The 13,741-nt window shown below is 44.9% G+C and overlaps 1 protein-coding gene across 1 annotated transcript in view; it reads right to left on the bottom strand.

The window, feature by feature from the left end:
* ITGB5 (integrin, beta 5) overlaps positions 1–13,741 on the bottom strand; it is a 126,010-nt gene that overhangs the window by 51,861 nt on the left and 60,408 nt on the right. Inside the window, exons 6-7 of the mRNA XM_008577644.1 lie at positions 3,157–3,318; positions 1,592–1,687 (exon numbers count right to left, since the gene is read on the bottom strand). Coding sequence (XP_008575866.1) covers positions 1,592–1,687; positions 3,157–3,318 — 258 coding nt within the window. The remainder of the gene's footprint in view (positions 1–1,591; positions 1,688–3,156; positions 3,319–13,741) is intronic.

Below are 13,741 nucleotides of genomic sequence, written 5' to 3'. Positions count from 1 at the left end.
CTCCTCTGGCGTGTAAGGAATGGTCCCTCCTGAAAGGTCGACGTGTCCTTGAGGATTTTTTGCCATCCCTGCCCTGGTCTGCACAGGTATTCCCAGGTTCCACTTCAGGGATGCACTCAACAGTTCAGCAGGACTGAAAGGATCTCCTCTGGCGTGTAAGGAATGGTCCCTCCTGAAAGGTCGACGTGTCCTTGAGGATTTTTTTGCCATCCCTGCCCTGGTCTGCACAGGTATTCCCAGGTTCCACTTCAGGGATGCACTCAACAGTTCAGCAGGACTGAAAGGGCAATTAAAATGCAGCCTCTTTCTTAATAGGGAGCTGAGACAGGAACAGCGGATTACTCCCGAGGACCTCCGGATTACTCTGAGCGAGGTCCTGTGGCAAAATGGGCAGCCGTGAAGTCCTTGCCTTCCTTCATTTCTACTACCTCCCAAGTATGTCACTCATAACAGCGACAGAAACACCCACTGCCCCCCGCCTGCCAGGGGCTGGCTGGGCCTCCTCCCAGAACACGGTCTACTTGGTCCTGAGGAAGGATGGCTTGAGCCATGGTGGATTTCCTCCCTCGTGAAACCTCTGGCAGCCCAGTACAGTCTGTGCGACTGATCCCTCTAGAAATACTATTTGCAAATGGATAGGCTTTATCCTGCTATCTTCCACTAAACAAAAAAGAAAAATAATCTTCTTCCCTTGTTTTCATCTTCTAAAACTGATTCAGACTAAAGAAGATAAAGAACTCAAGAAGATAAAGTGCATTGTATCAGTGATAATCTCAGGCAGGAGCAACAGAAAAACAGACAAAGGTGCTTTTGTGGATATATTAGAGCTGTGAGGAGAGGCAACCAGGGCTGCCTGCTCTGAGGGCGGCAGTGGAAAGGGTTCGGACTCAGTTCTCACGGTCTCTCAGTTTAAAGGACGGAGGACGTGAGCCGGGCTTTCTGTTCACCTTACGTGAGCACTTGTACAACTCACAGATTTCTAGTTTAAAACAGGACTCATCTGTGATTGCGAGAAAGAGCAGGTTCACAAGGGGAGTTTATAATGATGGTCCACGGGACGAGCCAGAAAAGTCTCTTTAGACAGAACAGATTCATACACAAACTGCTGTATTTACTCAGGACATCTATTGCTTTCTGTGGGAATTCCTGCCCTGGACTAACTCACTGGTCTCCCATACTCTGTGCACTAAGACATAAAACTCCGGAATACTGGAATTAGTGACATAGCCTCCTTAGATACCTTACTTTTCTTTCTGTATATTTTTATTTTACATTTTTTTTTCCCATGAGAGTATGCCCCTGTGTTTCCATTTCATCATCTGAAAAATGGCAATTCATACTATTTTCAGTTTTTCTTGAGATCAAATGAGATATGGTATATTTAACTCCTTGCAAAGGTATTATCTGCTATCTGAATATTCGTTTCCTTAATATTACTATTTTCCACTAGGTCAAGCAGGGCTGTAAACACTCCTCAGTGCCCCCTACTTCAACACACCCTACATCCTAATCTCCCATTCATAGGGTCAGCTTAGCCTCCAAATCCGCCACCATCCTCCCTCCCTCACTCCCTCCCTCCCTCCCGGCGTACCTTGTAGAGCATATAATGGTTTTTTGTCACTGCAAAGATGAGGTTGATGTTGTTCTCTGCCAACTTCTCTCCAAGCAAGGCAAGGGATGGATAGTCCTAGAGCCAAGGCGAAAGTCAGGGTTGTGCCATTTCTAACAGGCTGGGATACCAGCACTGGCTCCAACACACACTCAGCAGCACAGCACTTGCCATGAAAAGCTTTCCCTTGGTGGTCCCTTAAAGCCCCTTAATAACCAAGCCCCATTGGCAGCTCCTGACCTGAGGAACTGTGTAGAGGAGACCCTCAATGAAAGGACCCTTTGGGCCCCACCAAACTAGATTCACTCCTCCTACGCCAGAGTGGAGGGTGGTGAGTGGGGGCTTCCACCCTGGTCTGAATCTCCATCCTTTCAGCAGGGGTGGGGAAGGGTGGGGAGGCCCTGAAGAGAACAGCCCCTTCCTCCCACCTGCTGTCATCACCTGCTATCTTTCCTCTCTCCCTAAGACGTTTCCTTGCCTGATGTTCCTTTCCCTATGCCCAATGGTTAGGCCTGCCGGCGTCCACCACAGGTCCTGCTCAGTCCTGCTCATGGCTGAGAAGGGCAGAGGCGGCTGCTGACGTCTGGACTAAGTTAGGCCATGGGGTAGGGAGTGGGTGGGGTGCAGACTGAGGAGGGAAGAAGGAGGCTGAGAGGCAGCTTAACAGCATCCTTAAGGATTTTAAGGGCTAACGATGGGTACAAGGATCCTCATCTGGTGAGGCCCTATAGTTACACATCCTTTTTCCAGACTCCATTATTCCTGGATAAATGGAAAGCCTGGAAAGCTTGATTCTCCACCTCTTGAAACTGGAGAAAATGGGCTTGTTAAGGAAAGAACATTAGAAAGAATTTCTCACTGGACAGACACCAGAATGGATCTGGGAAAGAAGAGGATGCAGATTTGGGGGGGATTGCGGGGGCAGGGAATTGTATAGTAAATGTGGCAAGATCTTGGTAATTGTTGGGTCTGGGTGAAAGTACACAGAAGTTCATTTTACAGGTCTATTATTATATGTGTTTGAAATTTTCTATGAATCCTTTTAAATTACATAGTTGTGGCCACAGACTATTGGGAGTGGAAGGTCCCTGGGGCCCCTATTCCATTTAGGATGCCTGCTGCCTACTCCTGACACTGAAAGCAAACTCACCACCTCCAGGATCCCATTTCTACAAGTCAGGAGGTCTTGCCCTATAACTTCTATTCCAGTTGTGATCTCTGCAAGGACATAGTCCCCCACCCTCCTTTAAGATCACCTCTCCCCTATGAGATCTACCCTGTCTCCTCCGGGTCGTCTCTTCCTTCAACTAAACACTCCCCATTTAGGTGCACATTGGCAGAAAGATAAACCAGCCTCAGAAACCCCTGAGAAATGTCCTAAGTTAATGAAGAGTTCTGGGAACCCAGCTGGAAAAGATGGAATAATGAAACCCAATCCCAAGAATGGATCAGAAAGTCAGTGAGTACTGAGGGTCAGAGGAAGCTTCCAGAGGCTGGGCGAGCCCTCAGACCACAGGCAGGTTCACAAGGGAAGCCCTGGCCCTCACCATCTGGTTGGATGCTGTGTACTCGTTGGCCTCATTCAGGTGGCACTGGCCGTCGTGCGGCTGCACAAGGCCCCCCAGTTTTCCATCCAGCGCGATGTGGGGCACGTCGTCCGTTGTGAACACCAGCAAGTGCAGTGCATCCTTTCGCCAGCCGATCTTCTCCTGCAGGACAAAGGTGGAGGGTACAACAGACTTCCTGCCCAAGCCTGCCCCCGGGCATCTGGCAGGGCACTGGCCTGTTTCCAGGGGTCACACGCTGAATCAGAAGCATTCCCCTTGTGTGTACCTGGGGCACACTCATAAAACCACGGGGGAGAGATCCAGAGAGGCTAGGAAGAGACAACCCGGACTAAAAGCCTAGATGCAGAGACGAATCTGCAAGCCTTTGCCTGTGCAGGCCCCTGCACCTGGAACTTCTCCCTCCAGCCCTTCGCCCTCTCCCCACTCCTTTCAGTGACACCCGAGGGCTGCTCCTCCTCATGCTCCCCGTTTCAGCTGCACCTGTTATTCCTTCCCCAGAACAACCTTTAACCCACCCCAACCTCCCACCAACACACTCTGGCTGGCTGGGCTTGTCTAAGATGATGGTTAAGTGAACACTTCAGCCCCACATCAGACATGAATCTCTCAGAATGGAGAACTCAAGTGACCAATAGATGGATCTGTCTTTTGGGGACTTGGTAAAACCTGCTACCTTCTCTGGCAGATGCAAATCACTCCAATCACTAATTGAATCACTTTGGTGTTTAAAGTCAATCAGATCAGCTCTTTTTTTCTTTTACTGCTTCCCTGTAGGGAATTTATCCAGTCTTCAGACTTAGGCACAGCTAAATGCAGTCTGTATTGCAAGGAAAGGACTCTATTTTTTCATATTCAGCCACTGTGGCCCCAACACTACACAAAAACACTCCCAGTTATTATTAGGAACAGCTAGACCCTGATACAGAGCAACAAAATGGGATATGGTCACCTTCTTACTAACAGCGAAAGGGCATCCCAGAATGTGGTGGTAGCGGGGTGAATATATGAAGGATTTAAACATTGCTAAGTGTTACCTACACTTGCGTATTTGATATTGAAATAAGAGACTGGATTCACAGACCCTACAAGCTAAAAGCTATTGCTATCTTATGGCAGATGAGGGGTCGAGGGTATCCTCTCTTATTTATATTCATAATGATGGATGAAACAGTCTAAAGAGCTATAATATTTTCTCACTTGCTCCAGAAGCAGCATGGAAATAAAATAAATAAATAAATTGCAAAAAGTCAGAGCAACACGAGGGAGAAAAGGGGTCCCCTGGGGTCTTGGACTGTATCCCCTGTGGATAAGGGGGGACTACTGTAAATACAATGTCAGTGGAAGCTGGAAAGATGAGGAGATGGAGAGAAAGACTTCTCAGCATAGAAAAAACTTAAGCTGAGCTGGGAAGATGAGGAGGACACTTCAAGGAAGCTGGAAGAAGAAACCAGGAGGGAGAAGGCAGAGGCAGTGGGGGCATTCTAGGTATTAGCAAAAGCCTGGAAGGGAAAGGGACACAGTGAGGAGGGCAGGCATGAACTTAGAAGGTCCCTTACGGCAATGAAATGCTAAGCCACGTCGAAACTATTTATGTGCAGTAGTCGGGACAGTGGTTCCCCTTGGTGGCAGCACTGGAAGTGCTCACGGGAGGCTTCCAGGGTGCTGCTAATGCTGTTTCTTGACCTGATTTTTTCACCTTGTGAACATTTATCGAGATGTACTCTTATATATAGTTTTCTTTGTGCACATTATATTTTGAGAAAGAGTTTAAAACTTTTAAATGAATAAAGCAATGCATTACAAGCCACGGAGTGTGGAAGGGAGGTGGCGAGATGCTTGGGAGATAAAGCACAATCAGGAGAGAGTGTAAACCAGCAGGGTTTTTTGCAGGAAAATGTGGATCTGTTAACCACAAGGACCGGCCATGTGCTAAACACCTGAGCAAAAAAGTAGAAGACAAAGCTTTAATTCAACAAATTGTATTAAGAGCCTTAAAGAAAATCAGTGACCTAAATAAATGGACAGAGATATCATTTTCATGATTGGAAGATGTTGAGATGTCATTTCTCCACAAATTGATTTATAGATTTGACACAATCACAATCAAAAGCCCAGAAGTCCTTTTTGAAAGAATGTCAGGCTGATTCTAAAATTTATACGGAATTGTCAACAATGGAGACTAGCCAAACAATTTTGAAAAAGAACAAAGTTGGAGGACTCACTATCTAAGGTCAAAATTTATTACAAAGCTATAGTAAACAAGACAGTGTGGTATTAAAAGGTTAGACACATAAACGTGTGGAACGGGACAGAGTAACCACACGTAGGCCCACACTTATACAGTCAATCCAACAAAGGATACTGAAATAACTGGACATCCATATACAAAAACATGAGGTCCAACCCATACCTCTCACCATATACAAAAGTGAACTCAAAGTGGATCACAGACCAAAATTGAGACCTAAAGCTGTAAAACTTCTGAGGTAAACTTAGCAGAAAACCTTTGTGACTCTGGTATAGGCAAAGATTTCTTAAATAAGATAATCTACTGGATAAAAAAATCGATAAGTTGTACTTCATCAAAATTAAAAACTTCTGCTCTTTGAAAGACACTGTTAAAATGAAATGACAAGGCAGGGACTGGAAGAAAATACTTGCAAAAAAAAAAAATCTGATAAAATGATTTGTATCCAGAATATATAAAGAACTCTCATAGGTCAATAGTGAATAAATAAACAACTAAATTTAAAAAGTGGTCAAAAGATTTGAATAGACAGTTCACCAGAGAAGAGATATGCATGGAAATAAGCACATGAAAAGACCCTCAACATCGTAAGTTATTAAGAAAATGCACATTAAAACCACAGAGAGGTAGCCATTAGACAGCTATTGGAATGGCACACCAACCAACCAACCAAACCAACCAACCCTGGCAATACCAAGTGCTGGTAAGGATGTGGAACAACTGGAACTCTCACAATTGCTGGTCGGAATACAGTATGTTTCAGCCACTTTGGAAAACTTTTTGGCAGATTCTTATAAAGTTAAACATACACTTACTATCGATCCAGCAATCTTACTCTTTGGTATTTACCAAAGAGAAACGAAAATGTATGCTCATATAAAAACCTCTATGCAAATATTTATAACAACTTTATTCATAATCGCCAAAAACTAGAAACAACCCAAATGTCCATCATGTAGCGAATAGACAAGACACATCGTAGCTCATTCATACAACAGAATACTACTCAGCAATAAAAAGGAACAGACTACGGATACACACAACACCACTGATGAATCTCAAAAGCATTATGTTAAGTGAAAAAAGTCTGACTCAAAAGTCAACATATAGTCTAATTCCATTCATATGGTACTCAGAAAAAGACAAAAATACAGGGACAGAAAACTGATTAGTGATTGCCAAAGGCTGTGAGTAAAGGGAGGAGATAAAAAAGGTACACTAGGAAACTTTCTAGGGTGAGGGAAATCATCCATATTTTAACTGTGGGGATGGCTATTAGACTTTCCACCTAGAAAGTATAAATTCTACTTTATGTAAATTATCCCTCATAAACATAACTTTAAAAAAACCCAAAAACCCTTTAAGAAGTATATATCTTTTGGGCCGGCCCGGTGGCGCAGTGCTACAGTGCGCCGCTTGGGAGTGTGGCAGCGCTCCCGCCAAGGGTTCGGATCCCACATACAGACCGGTTCCCGCTCACTGGCTGAGCGAGGTGTGGGAGCAACACCGAGGGTTGCAATCCCGTTGCCGGTCCCGGTCCGGTACGGGCGCGACACTGAGGGTTGCGATCCGTTGCCGGACACGAAAAAAAAAAAAAAAAGAAGTATATATCTTTTGACCCAGTGATTCTACTTCGGGGGAATCTATCCACAAGAAGTATTCTGAAATATCCACAACAGCATTCTCACTAATAGTGAGAAAAGGGAAAGACATGAATATGCTGCTATATGGGAATGGGTAAGGAAACTGAGACATCTCCTCTACAGCCATTACAAATCGTGTTCACTAAAAAGTACGAAACTGTGCATAAGCATGTATAATAAAAGTGAAAACAAAGAATACAGCACCACACGTAGTGTGATTACAAACTATGTAAGAAACAAGCATAACTCTCTATTAAAACTAGAACAAGAGAGATTGAAAAAAAAATCACCACAATGTGTTTAGGGGTGGGGCTGACATTGTGGGTAATCTCTTTTTCTTTTTCCCATTAGTTTCCAAACTGTCTTTAGTAAGCAAGTACTAGTTTTGCAACAGTGGGCTTTGAATGCTGGCTCTATCATTTAACTTTTTCAGTCTCCATTTCTTCCATGCTGGCTTCTCAAGGGTCTTTTGAGGACACCAAGGAGGGTGGCACCAAGGAGAGAGAACAACATGGAACTTGAATTTTTTTTTTTCCTTTTTGTCTTTTTTCGTGACCGGTAACGGGATTGCAACCCTTGGTGTTGTGCCCGCACCGCCGCTCAGCCAGTGAGCAGACCGGTCTCTATATGGGATCCGAACCCTCAGCGGGAGCGCCGCCGCACTCCGAAGCGCCGCACTCAACCAAATGCGCCACCGGGCCAGCCCGGAACTTGAATTTTTTTGCCTCCTCTAATTATCTATGTGGCTTTAATCAAATCAATTTAACGCCTCAAAAGCTTTTTTCTTGTCAGTAAAACAGAAATAATAATACTTAACATTTATCGAGCACTTCGATTATTCCATTTAATCTTCACTGCAACCCCATGCAGTAGATAATACACTGTCATCTTATAGATGAGCAACCTGGTGGTCAGAGAGATGACCTAGCCAGCCCACTCAATGAGCAAGGGCCAGGGAAGCCACATTCAGATGATCCGTCTCTTACCCATGAAGCTAAAGTACCCAGCCACATAGGGAGAGGCGGCTGTGCGTGTCTGTAATAAATGAGAGAATTCATGAAAGAGCCTGGTGCATGGTAAACTCTCAACCAATGACCGTGGGATCCAAAATAAATGTTTATGGGATGGAAGGCTGCAACTGAAATGGAAAGAGCCCCACAACTGAAAAGTGGCACAACATAATAATAATAATTCTGTTTTCTCTGAAGTGGGCCCTTGTTATGTAAATGGTGTTCACAAACTTGGCCCAGAGGCTGGCCTTCAGCGGATGAGTCAGGACATGCTTACTGGTTTACCCAGGCTTTCAGGCTTGGAGATTTTAAGTGGTGACTCCACAGAGTATTTACATTAGAAATAACTTCCCTTACTAAATGTTTGGCTGGCAGAGCTTTCTGTTTTGAAGGCTTAAGTGTTATATTCCATTTTGGGGCAGGGAACAATAGTGAGAAAGTGGGTTTGAAAAAAAAAAGGAAAACACTGAACTACAAAATGGAATACGGCATGGAAGCCAGATGACATGAGCTCTGGAACAGAGGAGTCTGAGTTCAGATCTCTGCTTTGCTCCAACTGTGGGACCCTGAGTCCAACCCTTCACCTCTCCCCGCCTCCTTTCTTCATTAGTGAAATGGAGAGAAGCCTGTTTTGCAGGGCTGGTGTTAGGTTTTAGATATAATGTGTTAAAAAGTACTTAGCACATAAAAGGGACCAGAAAGATAATCTGTAATTACTATTCTAGGACCAGTAATAACTTTAACATCTCTTACTACTTGATGTGTGAGCCTACATAATTGTTACAGGGCATATGGATTATTGCATACCAAATAGTTTAAAAGACTTGCATTAATTAAAAATTGCAATGAAATTCTACCACATGCCTTTAAAAATGGCTAAATTTAAAAAGAATGACCACACCAAATATTGATGATATATAGAAACCGGAACCCTCAAACACTGCTAGCAGGAACGTAAAATGATACATGTACTTGGGAAAACAGTTGGACCAGTTCTTAAAAAGTTTAACAACTACCATATAACCCAGCCATCCCACTCCTAGGTATCGACCCAAGAGAAATGAGAGCACAGATTCATACAAAGACATGAACATTTACAGCAACTCTCTTGTAACAGGAAAAACGAGAAACAACCCAAATGTCCATCAACAGGTGAATGGATAAATATACTGTGGTACATCTATGCAACGGAATACTACTCAGCACAAAAGGAATAAATGGATACACTCAACAGCATGGGTGAATCTCAAAATAATTGTGCTAAATAAATCAGGCAAAAAAGAGTATACACTGTATACATAAAATTTTAGCAAATGCAGTCTAATGTGTACTGACAGAAAGCAAATTTGTGGTTACCTGGGATAAGGGAAACAGGAGGTGTATTAGTCTGTTTTGTGTTGCTATAATAGAATACCACAGACTGGGTAATTTATAAAGATTTATTTGGCTCACAATTCTGGGACAGCTGCATCTGGCACGGGCCTCAGGCTGCTTCTACTCATGGTGGAAAGTGGCAGCAGCCAGCGGGTACAAGCAGATCACATGGTGAGAGGAAGCAAGAGAGCGGAGGGGGAAATGCCAGGGTCCTATAAACAACCAGCTCTCGTGGGAACTAGTAGAGCGAGAACTCACTCACTACTCACCCCCCATGCAGGGAGAGTGTTAATCCATTCATGATGGATCCGCCCCCATGACTCAAACAGCTCCCAACACTGCCAAACTGGGGATCAGACTTCCACATGAGTTCTGGGGCAACAACACGTCCAAAGTTTATCAGGAGGGGTGAGGAAGAAATGACAAAGAGGCACAAATACACTCTTGGGGGTGAAAAATGTTCTTTATCTTGATTGTGGTGATGGTTTCACACAGGGGTATATATATATCAAAATTTGTCAGACTGTACACTTCTGATATGTGTAATTTACTGTATATCAATTATACTTCAATAAAGTTTTTTTTTGTTTAAAAGAAGCTTCTTTTCACTGAACGTCATTTAAACACAATAAATTACATGAATATACTGATTGTCAGTAACATGCTGGGAATAACACTTAGAAATATTCTTTTATTCAGCAGTAATATCCACACAGAAGTTATGTGCATGGGCTCAAGTGTCTTTCAAATCTGGGTTCAGCCCCACGTCTGTCTCATCTCATCTTTGTGACCTTGGGCAAGTTACTTAATTTTTCCCAGCCTCGACTTCCTCATCAATAAGAGGGATATAATAATAGTACCAATAAAACAGGACTGATGAAAGAATTAAGCAGAAGGATACACACAGAGTATCTAGCTCAGCATCTGGTATGTAGTAAACAGTCAATAATCGACAGTCACTGTCACTAGCATTCCCATGGTGTTGAAAAGCTGTTACTTATGTCTATAACTCAGAAGCGCACAATCTTATCTTTGGATTGTAGGGTTATGGGTGATGTTTATCTCCTTTCTGCTTATCTGCATTTTCTACATTTTTATATTGAATATATTCTCTTTTTATAAAAAATAATTTTTTTAAAGAAAAAGATGACCTATTTATTTAGCTAAACTGTTCTCCAGGTCTCTGAGTAAAAACAAAGTGTAAACAAAACCAATTTCATTAAACATGACAGAGGTCAGCCCTTAGATGAAAATGTCAGGGGTGGGTGGGACGGAAGCGTGCTGGACTCAGAAGCAAGAAATCCAGCCTCTGGCCAAGGCTGCGATTCACTTAACTTCTCTTTGTTTGCTGGTGAAATCTGTGTCACACTGACCACAAGATCTGTTTCAACCTTCAAACACTCAGGGAGACAGGTAACAAGACGTCCCTCCTCCTTTCTTCCCAGGAACTCACAGTGTCTGGACCTGTGGCCTGAGGGAGCTTTCAGCCAGTCCCCTCCTCTCCATCCTAAATAAACTGGCCTCCCCTCTGATCTCACTGTCCCAAAGGAAGGAGCAATCCTCCTTCTTAGGGCAAACACAGCCCTGCAAACTCCACCCTCTTTGGAGAATTTGTTCCAGCAGTCAATCTCTCCTTAGAGCCTAAAACTGTGCTCATGGCCCACTTATCATAACCCTTCTCTTGACCCTGCTACTCCACCAAACTCTCACCTCCCCTCTATCTCTTTCTAAAGACTAGCAGATTTACTGACTTTCTTTTCTCCTCTCTGTTCCTTGTAATCTGACCTCACTCTCTGTCATCCATAAAAAAGGGAAGCAGGAATCAAGATGGAAGACCAGCCCTTCCCAGTCTTTGAGAAAATAAATAAAAATTGGCTCCTCCCAAGAGTGAAGACAGACTTGCTGGCTTTTGCACCTCCAGCGTCTGGCCCCAGAGAGTGCAGGGACTGAGGAAAGAGAAACAAATGGTTAGGGAGTAGACAACTTGCTTCCTTAGTTTGAGAATATGAGCCTTCAGCCCTTGGGGCAATTTGGGTTCTTGGGGTTGGAAAGAGTCACCCTCGGAGGCTGCAAGTTCTGACAAAGGAGGAAGGTCACTCAAAGGACCAAGAACAGGCCTCCCTCNTTAGAGCCTAAAACTGTGCTCATGGCCCACTTATCATAACCCTTCTCTTGACCCTGCTACTTATCTCACCTCCCCTCTATCTCTTTCTAAAGACTAGCAGATTTACTGACTTTCTTTTCTCCTCTCAGTTCCTTGTAATCTGACCTCACTCTCTGTCATCCATAAAAAAGGGAAGCAGGAAGCAAGATGGAAGACCAGCCCTTCCCAGTCTTTGAGAAAATAAATAAAAATTGGCTCCTCCCAAGAGTGAAGACAGACTTGCTGGCTTCTGCACCTCCAGCGTCTGGTCCCAGAGAGTGCAGGGACTGAGGAAAGAGAAACAAATGGTTAGGGAGTAGACAACTTGCTTCCCTAGTTTGAGAATATGAGCCTCCAGCCCTTGGGGCAATTTGGGTTCTTGGGGTTGGAAAGAGTCACCCTCAGAGGCTGCAAGTTCTGACAAAGGAGGAAGGTCACTCAAAGGACCAAGAACAGGCCTCCCTCCTTCCCACCTCAACAGTCTTTCCCTGGGTCCCCTGGAACAGCTCCCCCACGCCACCTGGGCTTTTACCCACATGGAAAGATGGCTCCATGGGATGCCAACGGGAGCCAGGGAGAGATTTTCTAGACCCAGCTCAAAATAAGCTGTTCTCAGCAAACAAAAGGAGCATATACGACAGAGTTCGTTGTCACAGTGGCCAGACACAGCTGCAGCTTAGAGGGGGCACTATTGGGAAACATAGAAGACAGGCTCAAAGGGGCTGCTACAGGACAAAAACACCCAAGATGTCACTAGACAGAAAACCAGACTTAGAGAAAACAGGGAGCACCTGCAGTTTGGGAGGAAACACAGAGGCTCTCGTCCAACCTCCCACCCAGGGCCAGGACCTGCTGTCTGCATCCCACCATGTGAGTGCAGGGCCCCCCACACTCACTGCTGTATCTGGCAGCTGCTCCACTGCTGAGTAGCTCTCCTTGTTAGAAAATTCTTCCTTCTGTTGGACTCGACTCCAACCTGCTTCCCTGGGGCTAACCTAGTACAGCCCTTGGAACAGGCAGAAGGGTCCATTCCTCTTCTATAATGACATCTGAGGTCAGCTAACTTCTTCCCAGGGTTTCTCTCCTCAGAGGATGTGATTTCCATGTCTAGCACCATCCACTCGCCCNCTTCCCAGGGTTTCTCTCCTCAGAGGATGTGATTTCCATGTCTAGCACCATCCACTCGCCCCCCTCTACTCTCTTGCTGTCAACACCTGTCTTAAACACAGCTTCCAGAGGCAGACACAGTTCCCTAGATGTGGCCTGACCTGTGCAGAGGAAAGCAGGACTGGACAGTGGTCTGCAGGGCTCTAAATGGCCCCAGAGCACATGGCCTATGTTGGGCAGCTCAATCTTCTGACTGGCTCACGTTAAGCCTACAGGTCCCCAGATCCATCTCAGAGTAACTGTTTATTTATACATGTGAATCACGGGGGAGCATGGCAAGTGAGACAGGCAGGCACAAGGGCAGCCTGCAGGAGAGTGCAGGGGAGGCCTGGACCGCTGGTTTCTGGAGTCTGAGAAAAGCCAGTGTCCCACTCAGCTGTCTTAGGAAACAAAGGTGGGTGCCTGCCTGAATGTGGGCTGGCTCAATGACCTTGGCTTGCTTGTGTGGAGAAAACACTCATAATATTCTCTCTGGAAAACAGTGTCCAAACACAAGGTAGTCCTAGAATAAAGATATCCCAGAAAGCTGTTTCAGTAAGGACGGAAACATTAGCTTTAAACCAGATTCTCTGATCTTGAGGTCAATATAATTAAACTTAGCAGTCACCCAAAGGAAGGGGTCCTCAAGTCAGGTATCAACAGCCCACGGGCCCCAGTTGTCACTGAAGAGTCACCAGGCACATGCTGCCTCTCTGCTGAAAAAGATCCACCCTGTGAAAACCAGTGTCTTGCCACAGCGCTATCTGTGAGAGCCAGAGAGCAGAGCCGATGGTTCTGAGACACCCTCTGTATTAGGAAGCAGAAGGCAGATGTCAGGGTTCCCGTTTTACAGAGAGGGAAGCCGAGGGCAAAGATAAGCATGCTCACTCAAAATGCCAGGCTCTGTTGGCATGCTGACCTTGGGACAGTACTAGTGGTCTCCCTGGAAAACCCTGAGGGCTGTCAGAGTCACATTATAAGTCTTTCTTTTTTTTTTTTT

This window comes from Galeopterus variegatus, unplaced genomic scaffold (genome assembly GCF_000696425.1).
Source record: "Galeopterus variegatus unplaced genomic scaffold, G_variegatus-3.0.2 Scaffold1555, whole genome shotgun sequence".
NCBI lineage: Eukaryota > Metazoa > Chordata > Mammalia > Dermoptera > Cynocephalidae > Galeopterus > Galeopterus variegatus.
This window is presented reverse-complemented; position numbering and strand designations above follow the sequence as displayed.